Source organism: Cicer arietinum, chromosome 1 (assembly GCF_000331145.2).
Source record: "Cicer arietinum cultivar CDC Frontier isolate Library 1 chromosome 1, Cicar.CDCFrontier_v2.0, whole genome shotgun sequence".
NCBI classification, from domain to species: Eukaryota; Viridiplantae; Streptophyta; class Magnoliopsida; order Fabales; family Fabaceae; genus Cicer; species Cicer arietinum.
This window is the reverse complement of record NC_021160.2, coordinates 51,072,605-51,088,703: the sequence shown is the minus strand read 5'-3', so window position 1 is coordinate 51,088,703 and position 16,099 is coordinate 51,072,605. Positions and strand designations below refer to the sequence as shown.

General features: G+C 28.7%; 3 protein-coding genes across 3 annotated transcripts; 2 read left to right on the top strand and 1 right to left on the bottom strand.

Annotated features, from left to right (window-relative positions):
- Positions 1-556: 556 nt before the first annotated feature.
- Positions 557-2,426, bottom strand: LOC101498537 (xyloglucan endotransglucosylase/hydrolase protein 31-like). The gene is made up of 4 exons (XM_004487005.4): positions 2,104-2,426; positions 1,815-1,915; positions 1,174-1,391; positions 557-1,016 (listed from the first exon to the last, which is right to left on the bottom strand). Exons 1-4 carry the CDS (start codon positions 2,327-2,329, stop codon positions 653-655), a joined length of 909 nt encoding a protein of 302 aa, XP_004487062.1. The 5' UTR covers positions 2,330-2,426; the 3' UTR covers positions 557-652.
- A 6,616-nt stretch (positions 2,427-9,042) lies between these two features.
- LOC101499519 (probable pectate lyase 4) lies at positions 9,043-11,012 on the top strand. The gene is made up of 4 exons (XM_004487008.3): positions 9,043-9,553; positions 9,739-10,094; positions 10,205-10,340; positions 10,501-11,012. Exons 1-4 carry the CDS (start codon positions 9,095-9,097, stop codon positions 10,723-10,725), a joined length of 1,176 nt encoding a protein of 391 aa, XP_004487065.1. The 5' UTR covers positions 9,043-9,094; the 3' UTR covers positions 10,726-11,012.
- A 2,113-nt stretch (positions 11,013-13,125) lies between these two features.
- LOC101499199 (serine carboxypeptidase-like) lies at positions 13,126-16,079 on the top strand. The gene is made up of 9 exons (XM_004487007.4): positions 13,126-13,501; positions 13,873-14,050; positions 14,145-14,264; positions 14,345-14,488; positions 14,635-14,785; positions 14,932-15,020; positions 15,107-15,365; positions 15,459-15,592; positions 15,855-16,079. Exons 1-9 carry the CDS (start codon positions 13,191-13,193, stop codon positions 15,975-15,977), a joined length of 1,509 nt encoding a protein of 502 aa, XP_004487064.1. The 5' UTR covers positions 13,126-13,190; the 3' UTR covers positions 15,978-16,079.
- The last annotated feature ends 20 nt before the right edge of the window (positions 16,080-16,099 follow it).

Here is a 16,099-nt window from a genome sequence, read left to right as displayed (position 1 = left end):
AACCAAACCAGTATTAGGAAAACATCCAAATAGATTTATTTCATCACCAATAGGACTAAAGTAACAGTAATCTACACACACATCCCAAACTTTTATAATGTTTACATCAAAAGTTACACAAACAACAAAGATATCTCAATCATTCATTTTTCTTTGGGGGTTGGATGCTCACTATGCTCTTGCAATTAGACTTGGCACTAGCATGTGGGACCATCTCAAAAACCACTCCTTGAACAATATGTTTTGGTAATTTATGCTAATTTTAAAATTGTGCAAAAATCGATAATGAATTAGTTGATTAACAAAATTTAAATCTGATTAATTATTTCATATGACAAAGTTTATTTACCATTCACTAAATTTAATTAAGTAAAAAAATTAAACATAATTAACAATCATTTTTATGTTTTTAATTATATAAAGATTTAAGCATCTGACATGCGAGATTAATCACATATAAATTTCTGATTAATAACATTCAGAGAATGATTAATAAATTTCATCATGTATTACATCTATCATCTATCCATTAAATTTAAGTAATCACATATCTAAATAGCGTTAATCTACCGTTTTATTATCGATTTTTAGATCAATTATGTGTGTCACAACATAATATTAACCTATAACTAAAAACACACCAAACCAAGCTTTAACATTCTGGAGTAAATGTATGGTCTCTCTTAGGATCATGACAATAGTTATAGACCAAGTAATTGTTATGGACCCATTGCATTGCCGCAAACTGCTTAGGGCTGAGGCCGCTGCCATGGCCGGAAGGCGAACCAGAAGGTGGCCGGCATGAAGAGGTGGATTCAATGCTACAACCTTGTACTTTGAAGTTTTTGTATTTACCAATAAAGGGTTGGTATGTATAATTTGCTTTGTATCTTCCATTATCCGTTGCCCATGAAGATGCATCCCATATTGATCCATACAGATACATTGGTCTTGAAGGAAATGTAGCATCACTCTTCCTAGGATACCTTCTTATTGGAACATCATCCACTAAAAATCTGCATATTGTTTCCATATATATTAATTAATTGTAAAAAAAAATCCACAATCGCATTTTCTTTCAAAATAATTATATGCTTTGTTTTTTAACAAACATGACATTATAATATCAATTTATGATGATCATAGTATAGTGCATGAAAAATAATATATTACATGATCTCACTAGATTTCCATAGAATGGCATAGTTGTGAAAATCTTTAGTTGGGTCGAACCAAAGATGAAATTTAATCTCTCTTCCAATAATCTTCCCATCTCCACTTCCTCTAATGTACACATTTGTTTGCAAGACATATGGCTTATCTGGTGTGGTACCAAGGAATTCAATGTCTATCTCATCATGGTTTCCAGGGTAGTCTTGATTGTTTGAAAGCTACATTTTCCAAATAATGAAATATCAACACCAAAATTGTTATGTATAGTTTTCAACCTTAATTCAAGATATAGGGAAAAGAGTTTATATGTAGTATCAATTTTCAACATTGATTTCATGATATAAGGTAAAGAGTTATATATAGTCAAATTTCAACATTAAATCAAGATATTGGAAAAAGTTTGAGTCTCAATTTTCAACATTAATTCAAGATATAGTAAAAATAATTTTAAATAGTGTCAATTTTCAACATTAATTCAAGATATAGTAAAAGTAGTTTTAAATAGTGTCAATTTTCAACATTAATTCTAGATATAGGGAAAAGAGTTATATATAGTCAATTTTGAACATTAATTCAATATATAGGAAAAATAATTAATTATATGTAGTATCAATTTTCAACATTAATTAAAAAATACTCACATAGAAAGATGTAATAACTCCTGCAGTATAACCAGGTTGAAGTTTAACCGCAGCACCAAAATATCCTGATCGATAATCATGAAGTGACTTGAACCCACTCCCTATATGTTTCAAATACATGATAAGAATTAGCATTAAAGTAATACTAAATTTTGATATAAACTTTTTTTTAGTACAAAAACTATATTCAACATTAAAAAATTAAAGAGTTAATTTTTCAACTAATGTGTATGTATTAACCTTCATTTAAGTAAAGTTGAAATCTGATTTGAGACATTTAGTTACATACCTGAGGTAGTGTCAAGCCATATTGTTAATGATTGTTGGTCTAATTTCTGATGCTGAGGTCCCCAAAGGTTTCTAAATCCTTGATCAAAGCTAACAGTGCTGACTTTAGAACTAGGGTAGTACCCTGGTGAAGGTGGACCATGAGCATTACTATTATAAATCATGGATGAGAATAAAAGAGAAAAGAGAGGAACCATGTGGAGAAAAAATAAAAATGATGATGGCATTGTTGTGAGCACAAACAGAGTGACTCTGTTTCTATAATGTAGGATGAGACAGAAAAAACTTAGAAAATTATAGTTGTGTGTTCATGAAATATTATGAATACATATTTGATATATAAAGAGATTTTGAGACCCCATGGTTACTATAAATGTGATAAATTGGTTGACTGGACAGTTAATTTTGGGACAAAGGTTTTTTGAGGTTTGTGATAATAAACAAAAGAAGGGGAAGGGTTTAACTATGATGTGTGGGCCTTTTTATTTTCATTACTTATTCATGAAGAACTTCCTTTTCAAGAGGAATAAATGTTTTTTATACTACATTTATTTTGATAAGGATAATAGGAACGAGGAAAGAGACCCTAATATTAGGTTTGTTTTGACATTTATTTTGATACTTATTAACATTTTTTTTTTAAATTTTTAGGCATTATTTTGATAGAGGTAATTATATTTGAGAAATCGTAGAACATTAAGAAATTGGTAGTTCTTGAAGTTATGCATTGGAGTTTTAATTTTCACAATAAAATTACATTGAAATGCCATATTAAATTGAATATTGTGATTCTAAATAGAGTAGATATAAACATCTTTCATTCCGAACTTGAATTGTGGTTTAACGAAACAAATGTTCTTCTAGTGTAAATAATGATTTTGTTACATAAGTCTTGGAACACTAAATAAACACACATCCCCATCAGGAATTCAACCAATAGTGTGACACACTATGAGGACTAGTCTCTTTGACTAGACTTGTACATTGATAGAATCATTTATCTCTACATATTGACATAAAGTTTAATAGTATCTATAAATTTATGTATGAATCATTAGTAATATAAATTAAATAGTATATATTGTTAATATAAAATAATTTTATACTTAATATTCAATCATAATTTATTATTTGGTCGCATCACTAAACCTTTATATGGTTATTTTCAAATTAATAATATGAAATAAAAAAAAACAGTAGTCATATTCAACCTAAAACTAACAAATCTTTAAATATTATCAGAGCCGGCCCAACACGTTATGAGGCCTAAAACGAAATTATTAGATAAGACATTTTCAAAATTTAATAAATAAATTATTAATATTTTATTTAATAATTATATAAATTTTTTTAAACAAAATTAATGACATTTTCAAATCTATTTTCTCTATATTTTTTAAATAATGAAATAAGACATTTCAACGGTTATAAGGCAACATCAGCACTCATGTAAAATTTTCCATATTTTAGTTGAAGACAAAAATAATGTGTATATATTGTACCACTCAAGTAACTCATGTTAACAATATGTTCACTATTTATCTCATGATCTCTCCATTTATAACTAGTATTTCTCATGTTAATGATGTACTCACCTATTATTCAATTTATAATTAATATTTCTCTCATCTGTCTTAATTAACCAATTTAGTTGTACTGAGATAAGTATTAAATAATTTATAATAAAAACAAAATATTTTATTTAATTTATATAAAATTTTATCAAAATTAGTTTTAAAAATATTAAAATGTGAGACCTTTTTCATAGATAAAAAAATATTTGAGGGCTTTTTTTTAAATAAAAAAATTTGTTTTTTAGAGAGGCCTAAAGGCTTGCTTTGGTAGCCTTACTCTTGTACCGACTCTGAATATTATGATAGAACAACTGAACAAGATTACTCATGAGTCATGATACTCTAGAAAATACAATGGAAAATGATAGCTTCGCACTGATTCATGAATGTCAACTTTGTTGTGGTGCTCACTTTCATTCAATATCTTCTTGCAATTATACATTATGAATAAATTTGTCATACACTTAAAGAAGTTTTTTTACATTCATAAATGAAATCTTTTTTGTCCTTGATCTCGCAGCTGATTGAGGATTTTTCGCCATTCTTTTGCGCCTCCTCTCAATAGTCTTTTCCATCATCTCATCTGACTACTTGTGCTTCCTTCCAAAACCAGCAACAATTCCTTTTGAATCCATTATTTCTTGATGGTATGAAGCCATGACCAAATTTGGTTCAATTCCGGGCACTTGAGTTGCATCACCGATAACATGATCACTATCTTGATTTCCCATATTATCCAAAGATGTTTTTCCCGAAATTGATGTTTTGTCGGTTCCATTCAAATTATTACCACCAGAGCTACCAATAAGAAATGAATTATTATTATTATTATTATTATTAATAACAGATGAGGGGTTTTTGCTGACCAGTTTCAGCTGAGATCAAATCTTTTAGAAGATCATCCAAATTCATACTATGGTGAAATTCTTTGGCCTTTCATCCATCCAAAAGTTACATAAACAAATAAGATAAAAAAAAGTTTCAAACATCATAAAATTGAGAAACCCAAGTATCAAACTTACGAGTATAAAAATGCACCTATATAAATGGTGCACCAATTGTTTTCTTACCACTTAAAAGTAGTGGTGCACAATTTAAAAAAGAAGTAAATTATAAACTCCTTATTTTTGGTATAATATATCATATACTTCGAAATCTTTTAAGGTGTATGTGTTTGTAATAAGAGTTTAAATTTGATATTCAATAAATTCGAATCACGACTTAAATGATTTTTAATTAAATTTTATTTATTTTTCAATCAACCTCTAGACTATTTGAATGTTATTTTGTCGTGAAGAGCAAGCTTAAGGCCATTTTATTTATACTATTAGGGGTTTAATAATTGGTAGATATGGTTTTAGTCAACAAACTAATTGAGCAACTATGAGAGAACTTATAACCACCACAGCACCTATGTCTGGCATATTGTGATTCTTTTGATATTTGGAATATATTTGAAGCCTTTTCCCTTCCATGCTTAATTACATTTTATTTATGTGGCTTCATGTGCTTGCTTGCAAGCAACAATAGTGGTATTGATAATTAATTTTCTATCAAAATGTACAATGAAATTTTGGGGTGTTCTCTCTGACTTTTGTCATTAGTATTTTGTTTATCATAAAAAATAACAAAATCAAATCTCAACAACTTAGATATAAAGATAACAAATTATGGTGGTTTTGTGAGCTTCACATAATTTTTTTTTTCTCGTAGTAGTTAGCAAAATGCGCAGGTTAGGTTATGTGAGTGCATATTAATTCGACCAACACTATTGTACCTACGAAAGATTAGAAGTAATAAATAAATAAATTGAATAAATAGGTTAGACCGATCGTAAGAGGTTTATCTGTTTATCCGCTTATGGTCTAGTCTACATCAAACGTTTTATTAAATAGATAAAAGCAAAACTTCTAAATAAACATATTTAATTGAATAAGTTAAATCACGTAAAATATCTTTTAGTCTATCGGACCGACCTATTTAACTAAATATAACTATTATTTTTTATTACTATTATAATTATTATATGAAATTTTGGTATTTTTGTCGAATATTGAACTTTTAATAATTTAAACATATTAGCCTTCTTAAAAATATAATTTTAAATATCAAAATAGAACTTAATTGTTTTAACATATTATCTATTTAAAAATATATTTAACATTTTTTTCAAAATATTAAAATAAAATAGATTAAAAGCCTGATCTATAACAGAGTTCCAATCAAGCTAGACTCGTTCTTAGAAAATAAATCTATATAAGTCATAACCTAAACTTAAGCCTAATATTATTTGTGTGAGACTCATGCTTTAAAAAATCTAGCTGAGTCCAACATATTTACATCCATAATTATATCATCTATAAAAAGTGTTGACAAAATTGCCACGTATTGCCATATTTTAATTTTCGGCTTTTCTGATTTTGGTAAACTCTCTAGACCACCCAACTTATCCAAGGCTAGTGTAGTTTATTGATTTATTGAAGGAAGTTCTTTTGAGTTTTTCTTACTCAAATTGAAGTAAGTTCTTACCCCAAAAGAAATGAAGATTAGTCACCTAATTACACATGCATATATAATACGAGTCATTTTCTCTTAATTGGTGATAGGGCCAGCCCAAGAGTTTTTTTTGTTACAAATTTTGGTTAAGAATCCAAAATTATTGAAGCCTAAATCGAAATTTTTGAGACCTTCTATATAACACCGAACACATATTTTAAAATTTGTCAAAAGCGGTGTGATAATTCTATATACTGAAAAAGACATAACATCGGTTCGATACTTTCAAAATCGTTTTCTTACATATTTGTTGTACTCAATTGTACTCTAGTAAAAATAATTCAAGAATTAACAAATAACATTTTATGGAATATAGAATTCAATTTTTCATAATTTAGAAAGTGAACTTTACTACGAAGCCACAACTAATGTTGTTTGTGTATACAAGTCACAAGATTTATACAACAAATATTTATAAATCTTTTATAAGAAAAACCAATTAAATTTTGTATTAATGTAATTTATTATTTTGGAATATAAAACAAAGATTCTGAAGGATGCTGTCTTAAATTAGAGTAAAAAGTATTTTACGATTCATTGAATATTAAAAAAAGAATTTACACATATCTCATTTCAGTGATATTATTTAAGATTAAACATTTTTATTCTCATCTGGTTCATATGCTAATGAGTCGGCAATAAAATTTAAAAGTGTTTATTAAATAAACAATATGATGCAAATATGACACTTGCGTGTTTGTTGGATGGAGCCATATGTTCCTTCTAGTGAGAAAACAGGAAAGTCTAGCAAAGTTTATGCACCATGTTATGTTACTTCGTATTATAAAAATTTACAACCAAAAAGTGAGATGAGATATTGAGACTTCTAAATCTATGCAAACATTTTGTGTAAATAATTTTATGGAGCATGTGGTATATGCTTTTCAGATCTCCCAACCCGCAAACAACGTAGAATTGACTACCCACTTCTACGTATGGTGAAGTTTGTTATTGTCCATAATTTTCAATAGCTGAAACAAAATGAAAATATTAGATTGAAATTTAAGTGTAAGTAATTAGTTTTAGATCTACTAATTGAAATGAATTAAATAAATAATGTAATATATAACAGATGTCTATATGCAGTTTTAAAATTTTAAATGAAGATTTAGTGTTAAAAAATTTGATGAATTGCTCAAATTTACAATGATGTAGGGCTCCAAATAATTTATTGGTTTATGTATACTTTCTTAGAAAAAAAATAGTCACTTAGGGACCACAACAAAATTCATTTTTCCGAAATTAAAACTCGGAGCGGAGAAGGATTTGGTGTGCTGATATCTACCATTGACCTGCATGCAAAACATTATGTTAGTAATATTATTCTTTTTTTAAAATTTGATCTATATGTACATATTTAATATTTTTTAAATATTAAAAATTATAATCTCCTTTCTATAGAAAATATGATTGTAATATTTTTTAATTTTATTATAGTATAGTAATAATTATTTTATTATATTAATTATAATTAATATAACTTTTAAATTTATTATTTTATATATATTAATTAGTGTGAGTGAGGACAGAGAAATGCGAATTCCGTCGCAAACAAACGAGAATAGAGACCTAAATTTTAGGTCCGACAAAAAATAGAGATAGGTGTAAATTTTTTCCGACTAATCGATTGCGAGAATGAATGAGATAAAATCTACCCAAATCCGACCTCTTATCACCTTTTATTCCTTTTCCCACGTGTCAGCTAGCATTCCTTGGTAAGTAAAACATATTAGAGTAGTTCTTTACAAATTGTTAGACTCTCTTTTGGTTAAAAATAGCAAATTGTTTTTGAGGTGTTTAGTAAAATTAGGCATGTACCCATGTGTGGCTCTTGTTGGCCAAAACGAAATACTCTACCAAGTGCATCAAGTATGCTATCCCAACATACTCAAAATTCTAAGCAACACAATGTCTATAAAACACTCATCGCAACAACTCTAATCTATAATGGACAAACCCTGACCTTCTTCATTTCAGTTCAAGGTTCCTTAGAATATGTCCCAAATAATTGTATGACAAGAGTACATGCAATTGTCATGTCCAATATGTTGGAGAAGTGAAGAACCAGTAAGAGCAATGTGTTGATCATGTCATCTAGTATAATCATCATTTTGCCAAATCAAATATGAAATGAGAATATCTTTACTAGATTATTGGTCAAATGATTGCACTCAAGCCTCTAGTGCTTCTAGAGTAAAATTTTGCAACTTCTTGCCGTAGACAACCAGCTTCAGCGTGAGACCCTTATGCAAACATATATATATATATATATATATATATAACTTCTATAAAATTTTAACCGTTTAATTTTAGTATTAGTAAAATAAGAATATAACTTTTAGTCATTAAAATATTATCTAGCAAATAGTTTTAGTCCCTCCAATATTTTTTTTGAAAAATAAATTAGTTTCTAAATATTATTCTGTATGTTGATATTAAATGTCATCCACTAAAAATGTCGTTGTTTGTTTTTCGAAACACTTGAAAATATTGTTGAAGGATGTTAAAGTAACTAATTTCGCTTATAATTGTTACATAAATTTAGGTAATATCTTAACATTGGGTTAAGATTTTGAAGCAGCTAATTTTTTCTATTTATTTCCATTCATAATTTTTCTTTAGCACGAGATACTCATATGGTTATACCTTCTTTTGTTTTTTTAGGAATTTGGTTATAACTTCTCAAAACAACTTTAACCAAATTCTATAATAAAAAAAACTAATCAACTCGAAGATAATTTATACCTATATAATTACTTCCTAATACTACTACATCTTCAATATAAACAAAAACATTTAAGTTTCTCATATCTCGTTTTTTCATCTATCATTTAAATTGATAAAAATTAATTATTCTACATCATGGTATCTCACGGTATCAAGTTTGTCTTTTGGCGTTTTGTTTTGGCCGTTGTGGTTATTGTAATTTTCACTCCAAAGTTTAGTTCCGCCAAACAATCTAAGTTAGTGGGCTTGAAAATGAATATGATTGATCGATGTTGGAGACCGAATCCTGAATGGAGGAGGTATCGACAACAACTAGCTTTTTGCTCTATTGGCTATGTTGGAAAAATGATAAACAATGTTGGTAATGATCTCATACATTATAAAGTTATTGACTCAAATGATGATCCTATAAACCCCAAACCAGGTACGTTGAGGTACGGAGCTTCTGTTATTCAAGGTAAAGTGTGGATCACATTCCAAAAAGACATGAACATTAAACTCATGAAACCTCTTCTCATTAGTAGTTTTACCACCATTGATGGTCGAGGTGCTACCGTTCACATTGCTGATAATGCATGCTTGATGATATATAAGGTAATTATTGAAAGAAGAAAAAAAACTCAAATAAAAGTCCTCCCACTTTATAAATTTGTTTTGTAAGAGTGAATTATATCGATATAAAAAATTTAATAGTAATTCAAATAAAATTAATTTAATATTACAAAAATAATAATTTTATTTATTGCATTAATTAGTAACTAATTTGCATTATTTTCTAGACCACCAACATAATTATTCACAATATTCGAATTCACCACTGCAAAGCTCAAGCCCCAGGGATGGTGATGGGGCCTAATGGAAAGGTAATTTCTTTGGGCCAAGTAGATGGAGATGCAATAAGATTGGTTACCGCTTCAAAAATTTGGATTGATCATAATACACTTTATAGTTGTGAAGATGGTCTTCTTGATGTTACACGAGGTTCTACTGATGTGACAATATCAAATAATTGGTTTAGAGAACAAGATAAGGTTATGCTTCTTGGACACGATGATGGGTATGTAAGAGACAAAAACATGAAAGTTACTGTTGTATACAATCATTTTGGACCTAATTGCAACCAACGAATGCCAAGGTAATTGATTACAAAGTTTTTTTTACAAGAACTTGATTTTGAAGTCAAAATATACAAATATAAATTTATTAAACAATATTGATTTGTTATTTTGGTAAAAATTATTGCAGGATTCGTCATGGATATGCACATGTAGCCAATAATCTTTATTTGGGGTGGATGCAATATGCAATCGGTGGAAGCATGGGACCTAGCCTTAAGAGTGAAGCTAACCTTTTCATAGCACCAAAGGTTGGGAGTAAGGAGGTAATTAATTTAACAAACATATTTTAATTAGTTAATAATTAATGAATATCATTATACTCAATTAATAAAAAGTCACACCATTGAGACGTCCAAATATTTGTGTAAAAATGACATGCTTTAATTTTTATTAGATGTTTTGCTAATTATATAATGTGTGTAGGTAACATGGAGAAAAGATGGTTATAAAAATGTAGATAAGTGGGAGTTTTATTCAGTAAGAGATGCTTTCGAAAATGGGGCCTCTTTTGTGGTAACAAAAGGAGGAAGTGTGCCAAAACCGAATTATAACAAAGAACAAGGATTTAAAGTTGTTGACGTCAAATCTGTTAGATCATTGACAAGATCATCAGGCGCATTTCGATGTAGTAGAACCTCTATATGTTAAACACAATATATAGAAGAACAGTCTTCAAAGAAATCGTGCATAACTCTGTAAAACAAAAGAAAAAGAAAGAAAAAAAGTCTACATCACTAATATGAAATTTAAACCCAATAAATGATGAGGTTTTTTCATTCTCAAATGTATGAAAACTCTATTGTATCATAACTTTCGATTCTCTAGCCTTGTAATTTATTTTAGGACTCTATTGTAATTTAAATACATGAGTATGTTTATTAGTGTAATCAAAAGTATGTTATCAATGGAATGCAAAAAATAATTCTAAACACAAATGTGGTTTGTACGTCATATTACTTATATTTTAGTAAATAATTGATTACTCTTCCTCGTATGCAAGTTTTTTTTTAATATCATATGTATTTTTTTTAGTGATTTTTAAATATTTGTTTTATTTATCTTAGATTTTAATTATATCCATAATTATTTTAATAAATTATCATTTTATAGTCTTTAAATTAATTAAATGAATATGCTTTAAATTTATCCACTAACCAGACAATTCTTGTAGTTTTATTTTGTTTCATTGTTTAGTTTAAAAGGTTGATTATTGCGAATAAAATGTTGCTATATATAAGCTACTTAAATATTTGAGCAAAAGGAACAGTAAGTGTAATTTATGCAATGCCTTAGTTTAGGAGATTGCTTGCTTCAATTGGAACTATATGAAAAGATAGATAAGCTCCACATGCACCTAAGTTGAAGATGCTATTTTTATTTTATAATTTAGTCAAAAATATTGCATGTGATTTGAAGATGCTCATACCATTAGTATTATTTTGTTTTAAGCATACAGATTTTTTGGGCTTATTATGCCACCCATAACTATACGGGCCCAAAAGGTATGAAGGGTCCAATTGGAGAATGATGGGTATAAATAGTTTAATTTTCTATAAGTTAATCATAAGAAAATAGGATGGGTTATAAAGACTTTATTTTTGTATCAAAGTAGCAAAAGTTTTTCTCTCACATTTGTTTTATACAAAAAGTTTATGGCATATTTTGGCAATTTGAAAGGGATGTTTAGTGTAGGTTATCTAAAGAGAGTTAATTGATGGTCTTGTACGCCACTCACACTTACAATATAAAATCAGAGACTATCATATCATATCGTACACGCTACACTTTACATTTGCATTTACTAGCTTCACAAATACAAAACAATGTCATGCAAAAGCAAACAACTTCTCTTTTTATACAAAAATTAAGTTGCATCTTTGTAATTTTGTTTATTTGATACAATGATATAGAGTTTAAACTTCTTAAAATTATTATTGATAAAAAAAAACTTATTAAAATAATTTCAACATATAATTAATAAATTTAATTGTTATGTACTTTGAATGTAAAAAAATTTTACATTATTAACACTTCACAATTATTTGTGACTTAGTATATAAATTAATCTATAATTAACTATTAATGTAATTAGCGTAATGTATCATGAATTTCTGTTGATTAGTTGTCTAACAATATATAGTTGATCATGTAATAATTGGTCACCCAGTCTATCACCATGTGAAAATTATTCAATGTACCAATTACTAATTAAAGTGGCTTTCACATAAGATTTTTGGATATTCATCTTAAATTCCTTCCATGTTCAAAGATTATATTTTTAGCATAATAACATTCTTTTTACATAATGAGACATGACAAATGTGGCACGAGAAAAAGCAATGCATTGGAAAATAAGTTGTCATTATCAACAACGACAAAAAAGAATATAAGTTAGTTTAAATTAATAAGCATTTCCATTTTTACCAAATCTTCCAAAAAGGTGTGAAGATTTTTTCATCACATTTTCTTCTATTAATTGAAAATTAACACGAGTCTCAACTAATTTAAATGAGATCACACAAACAAAAATATTATTCAAATTATATGATGTTAATACAGATTTATTATTATTATTATTATCCATAGAAATTCCATCTGTAAAATAAAATCTACACAAAATCCGAAAATAAAAAACATTCTTTTATAATTTCAATGTTGAACTCTTTTTTAAACTACACATAATTTTTTTTAACGTAAAATAACGATTAATGAAAAAACATATATTTTTAATAGGAAAAGTTTATTAAAATAAAAATGAAATTTTTTATCAAATTATTAGAATAAATATAAAGCAGTACTTAACACAGATGAAGTAGTAAATTTAATACTGAGTCATATTCTCACTCATAAATAAAAACATTGGATGAAATGATAAGATTTTGTCACTCAAAATAAAGATAAAATTTTAAAAAAAATGCAATTCAATTAGTTATTTGCAAGTATGCGTATTTTAAAAGACAGAGCAACATGAAAATTGTTGGAAACTATTAACCATTTCATACTCAACTTTGTCTTTAAAACATAGAAAAAAAAATCAATTATTGCATAGGTAGAGCAAGCACTATAAATTCACAACCACTTCAAGTCTATTCTTCAAACAAAACAAATACAATATGACATCATCATCTTCATGGTTCCTCAAAATGTGTCTCTCTTTTATAATGTTGTTGTTCTTCCTCATCTTCAATATTTCACCTTCATTCTCATCTCCAACAACTGCATCCCTCGCAGAAAAACTCATAAGAGGGATGAATCTTTTTCCAAAAGATTCCATTAACTTACCAGAGAATGATCCTCATTTTGTTCATGGAAATATTGTGGAGAAGAAGTTCACTTTCCCTGGTTTTGATGACACTAGTGCTTCTGCTGAAGAGCTCGGTCATCATGCAGGGTATTATCGTCTTCCTAATTCCAAAGCTGCAAGGTAAATGTTTGATATTGCATGCTATGAAGCATGAATACCAATACAGATAACAAACACGATACTGACACATCGACATTGATAATAATTATAGAAAATAAATTAATTGAATGTAATTAGGATGTTGGTGTTGTATTAGTGTCGAACATCGAGACACATCTTCAATTAGAAAGCAAAGTGCTACAAAGATTGCATACTTTGACGGTAGATAAATTTAGTTATAATAACTTGTTAATTCTATTATGTATTTTGATATATCTTTATTACAACATATTCATCTCCAAAATCAAACTCTACAAAAGACCAAATTTTATAATAAAAAGTTTTTCATTACTTAACTAATGATTTTATTTATTTTGTTGTGTGAATTGCAGGATGTTTTATTTTTTCTTTGAATCTAGAAACAATAAGGATGACCCTGTTGTCATATGGTTGACTGGAGGTCCAGGATGCAGCAGTGAACTTGCTTTGTTTTATGAAAATGGTCCTTTTCAGTTTACCAAGAACAAGAAGAACTTGTCCCTTTTTTTGAATGAATATGGATGGGATAAGGTTGCTATTTAAATCTTTCCTTCTGTTTTTTCTCCACTTTTTCTATGTTCATTCAATGTAAAGTATCAGTGACAAAAAATGACTTAATTTGTAGGCATCAAATATTATATTTGTAGACCAACCCACTGGAACAGGTTTCAGCTATACCACTGATGATAGTGATATTCGCCATGGTGAAGACGAAGTTAGCAATGATCTTTATGACTTCTTGCAGGTAATTTGATTTGTTCAATCATGAATTGAATTAATCACTTGTGTTGAGTGGTTAAACTTGATTCACCTTTACAATGATAGGCATTTTTCAAGGAACACCCTCAGTTCACTAAGAATGATTTTTATATTACTGGAGAATCATATGCTGGACATTACATTCCAGCTTTAGCATCCAGGGTTCATAAAGGAAACAAGGCAAAAGAAGGAATTCATATAAATCTAAAGGTAATTAATAAATACATTGTCATATAATTTTGTAATTATATTATATCTATGTAAAGGTAAACTTTTGTATAAAGAAATTATCCATGTAATGTAAATTGAGCACCTTGATTGTATTATTAACTCCTTTCATCCTTTATAATAATCAGGGTCTGGCTATTGGTAATGGATTAACCAATCCTGAAATTCAGTACAAGGCATATACAGAGTTTGCATTACAGAGAGATCTAATTACAAAAGATCAATATGACACTATTGGAAAGTTGATCCCACCATGTGAGCAAGCCATAAAAGCTTGTGGTATTATAACATTTTGAGCTCTTTTTCTTTTTTCTGCTTCTCAGTCATAAGTTTGTTAGAACAAGGAGAAGATTTTAACAATTTGTTGTGCAAGTGGCATGTTACATTTCAACATTGACACTTTTAATTTGTATTTGATTTGTTAGAAACTAAAGGTGGAGATGCATGCGAGACTTCATTAAGTATTTGCACTGACATATTCAATCAGATCCTGGAGAATACTGACAACATTAATGTATGATATCATAAAAGAAAAGTACTTACACAGCATGACAATAATGAAGTTTGAGTTCACTAATGCATATGTTATTAAAACTGCAGTACTATGACATTAGAAAGAAATGTGAGGGAAATCTTTGTTATGACTTCTCCAAGGTGGAGACATTTTTGAACAAGAAAACAGTAAAGGAAGCTTTAGGTGTTGGGGACTTGGACTTTGTTTCATGCAGTAGCACAGTATACAGTGCCATGCAGCAAGATTGGATGAGAAATCTAGAAGTTGGTATTCCTTCTCTTCTTGAGGATGGAATCAAGGTGCTTGTGTATGCTGGAGAAGAGGATCTCATATGCAATTGGCTTGGTAAGCTCTACTAATTTGGAACCAAAATTTCTTTTGCTAAAATGAGATACAAATTTTTCGGTAAAAATTCTAAAGGTGTTTCTCATTTGGCAGGAAATTTTTGGTGGGTTCGTGATATGGTGTGGTCAGGTAAAAATGAATTTGGCGCGTCTCCTACAACCCCATTTTTGGTTGATGGTGAAGAAGCGGGAATGCTGCAAAGCCACGGGCCTCTCGCATTTCTCAAGGTTTGTTTAAGGGTGTATGTATTGCATCTATAGTCGTTCGATTAAGATCAAACAGTCTAGATTTCAAACTTGTACTTTATGTTGTAAAACATTAAAATCAACATATTTTTTATACCATTTGATCTTAATCGAACGACCATTGATGTGTTGATCGTATGAATGAATGCAGCTCTAACTACATACAATTCAAAACCGATATACTTGAGAGTGAGACTATTGATTCACTCGTTTGTTTTAACTATTTTTTTTTTTGGAACAATAGGTGAAGGAGGCTGGTCACATGGTTCCTATGGATCAACCAAAAGCTGCACTTCAGATGTTAAAAGATTGGATGCAAGGGAAACTAACAAAGACTAGGAAAGGAGATAGTGTCTCGCCTATGTGATGCAGTCAACACAAAATCACACTATTGTAGTACACACAATAATGATGTTTGCTTTTGTACATTGGAATAGTGGATGAATGGAATATAATTGTTTTTCCACAAGTTCTTCTCTAATTCTTAGC

What these genes read in the sequence shown, in the direction of transcription:
- LOC101499519 (XM_004487008.3), top strand. Translation starts at nt 9,095, where the DNA reads ATGGTATCTCACGGTATCAAGTTTGTCTTTTGGCGTTTTGTTTTGGCC. An exon ending in CATGCTTGATGATATATAAG is followed by an intron (nt 9,554 to 9,738) that starts GTAATTATTGAA and finishes ATTATTTTCTAG; the next exon opens with ACCACCAACATAATTATTCA. An exon ending in TGCAACCAACGAATGCCAAG is followed by an intron (nt 10,095 to 10,204) that starts GTAATTGATTAC and finishes AAATTATTGCAG; the next exon opens with GATTCGTCATGGATATGCAC.
- LOC101498537 (XM_004487005.4), bottom strand. Translation starts at nt 2,329, where the DNA reads ATGCCATCATCATTTTTATTTTTTCTCCACATGGTTCCTCTCTTTTCT. An exon ending in ATGGCTTGACACTACCTCAG is followed by an intron (nt 1,916 to 2,103) that starts GTATGTAACTAA and finishes TGAAACATATAG; the next exon opens with GGAGTGGGTTCAAGTCACTT. An exon ending in GAGTTATTACATCTTTCTAT is followed by an intron (nt 1,392 to 1,814) that starts GTGAGTATTTTT and finishes TGGAAAATGTAG; the next exon opens with CTTTCAAACAATCAAGACTA.
- LOC101499199 (XM_004487007.4), top strand. Translation starts at nt 13,191, where the DNA reads ATGACATCATCATCTTCATGGTTCCTCAAAATGTGTCTCTCTTTTATA. An exon ending in AGAATACTGACAACATTAAT is followed by an intron (nt 15,021 to 15,106) that starts GTATGATATCAT and finishes TTAAAACTGCAG; the next exon opens with TACTATGACATTAGAAAGAA. An exon ending in GGCCTCTCGCATTTCTCAAG is followed by an intron (nt 15,593 to 15,854) that starts GTTTGTTTAAGG and finishes TTGGAACAATAG; the next exon opens with GTGAAGGAGGCTGGTCACAT.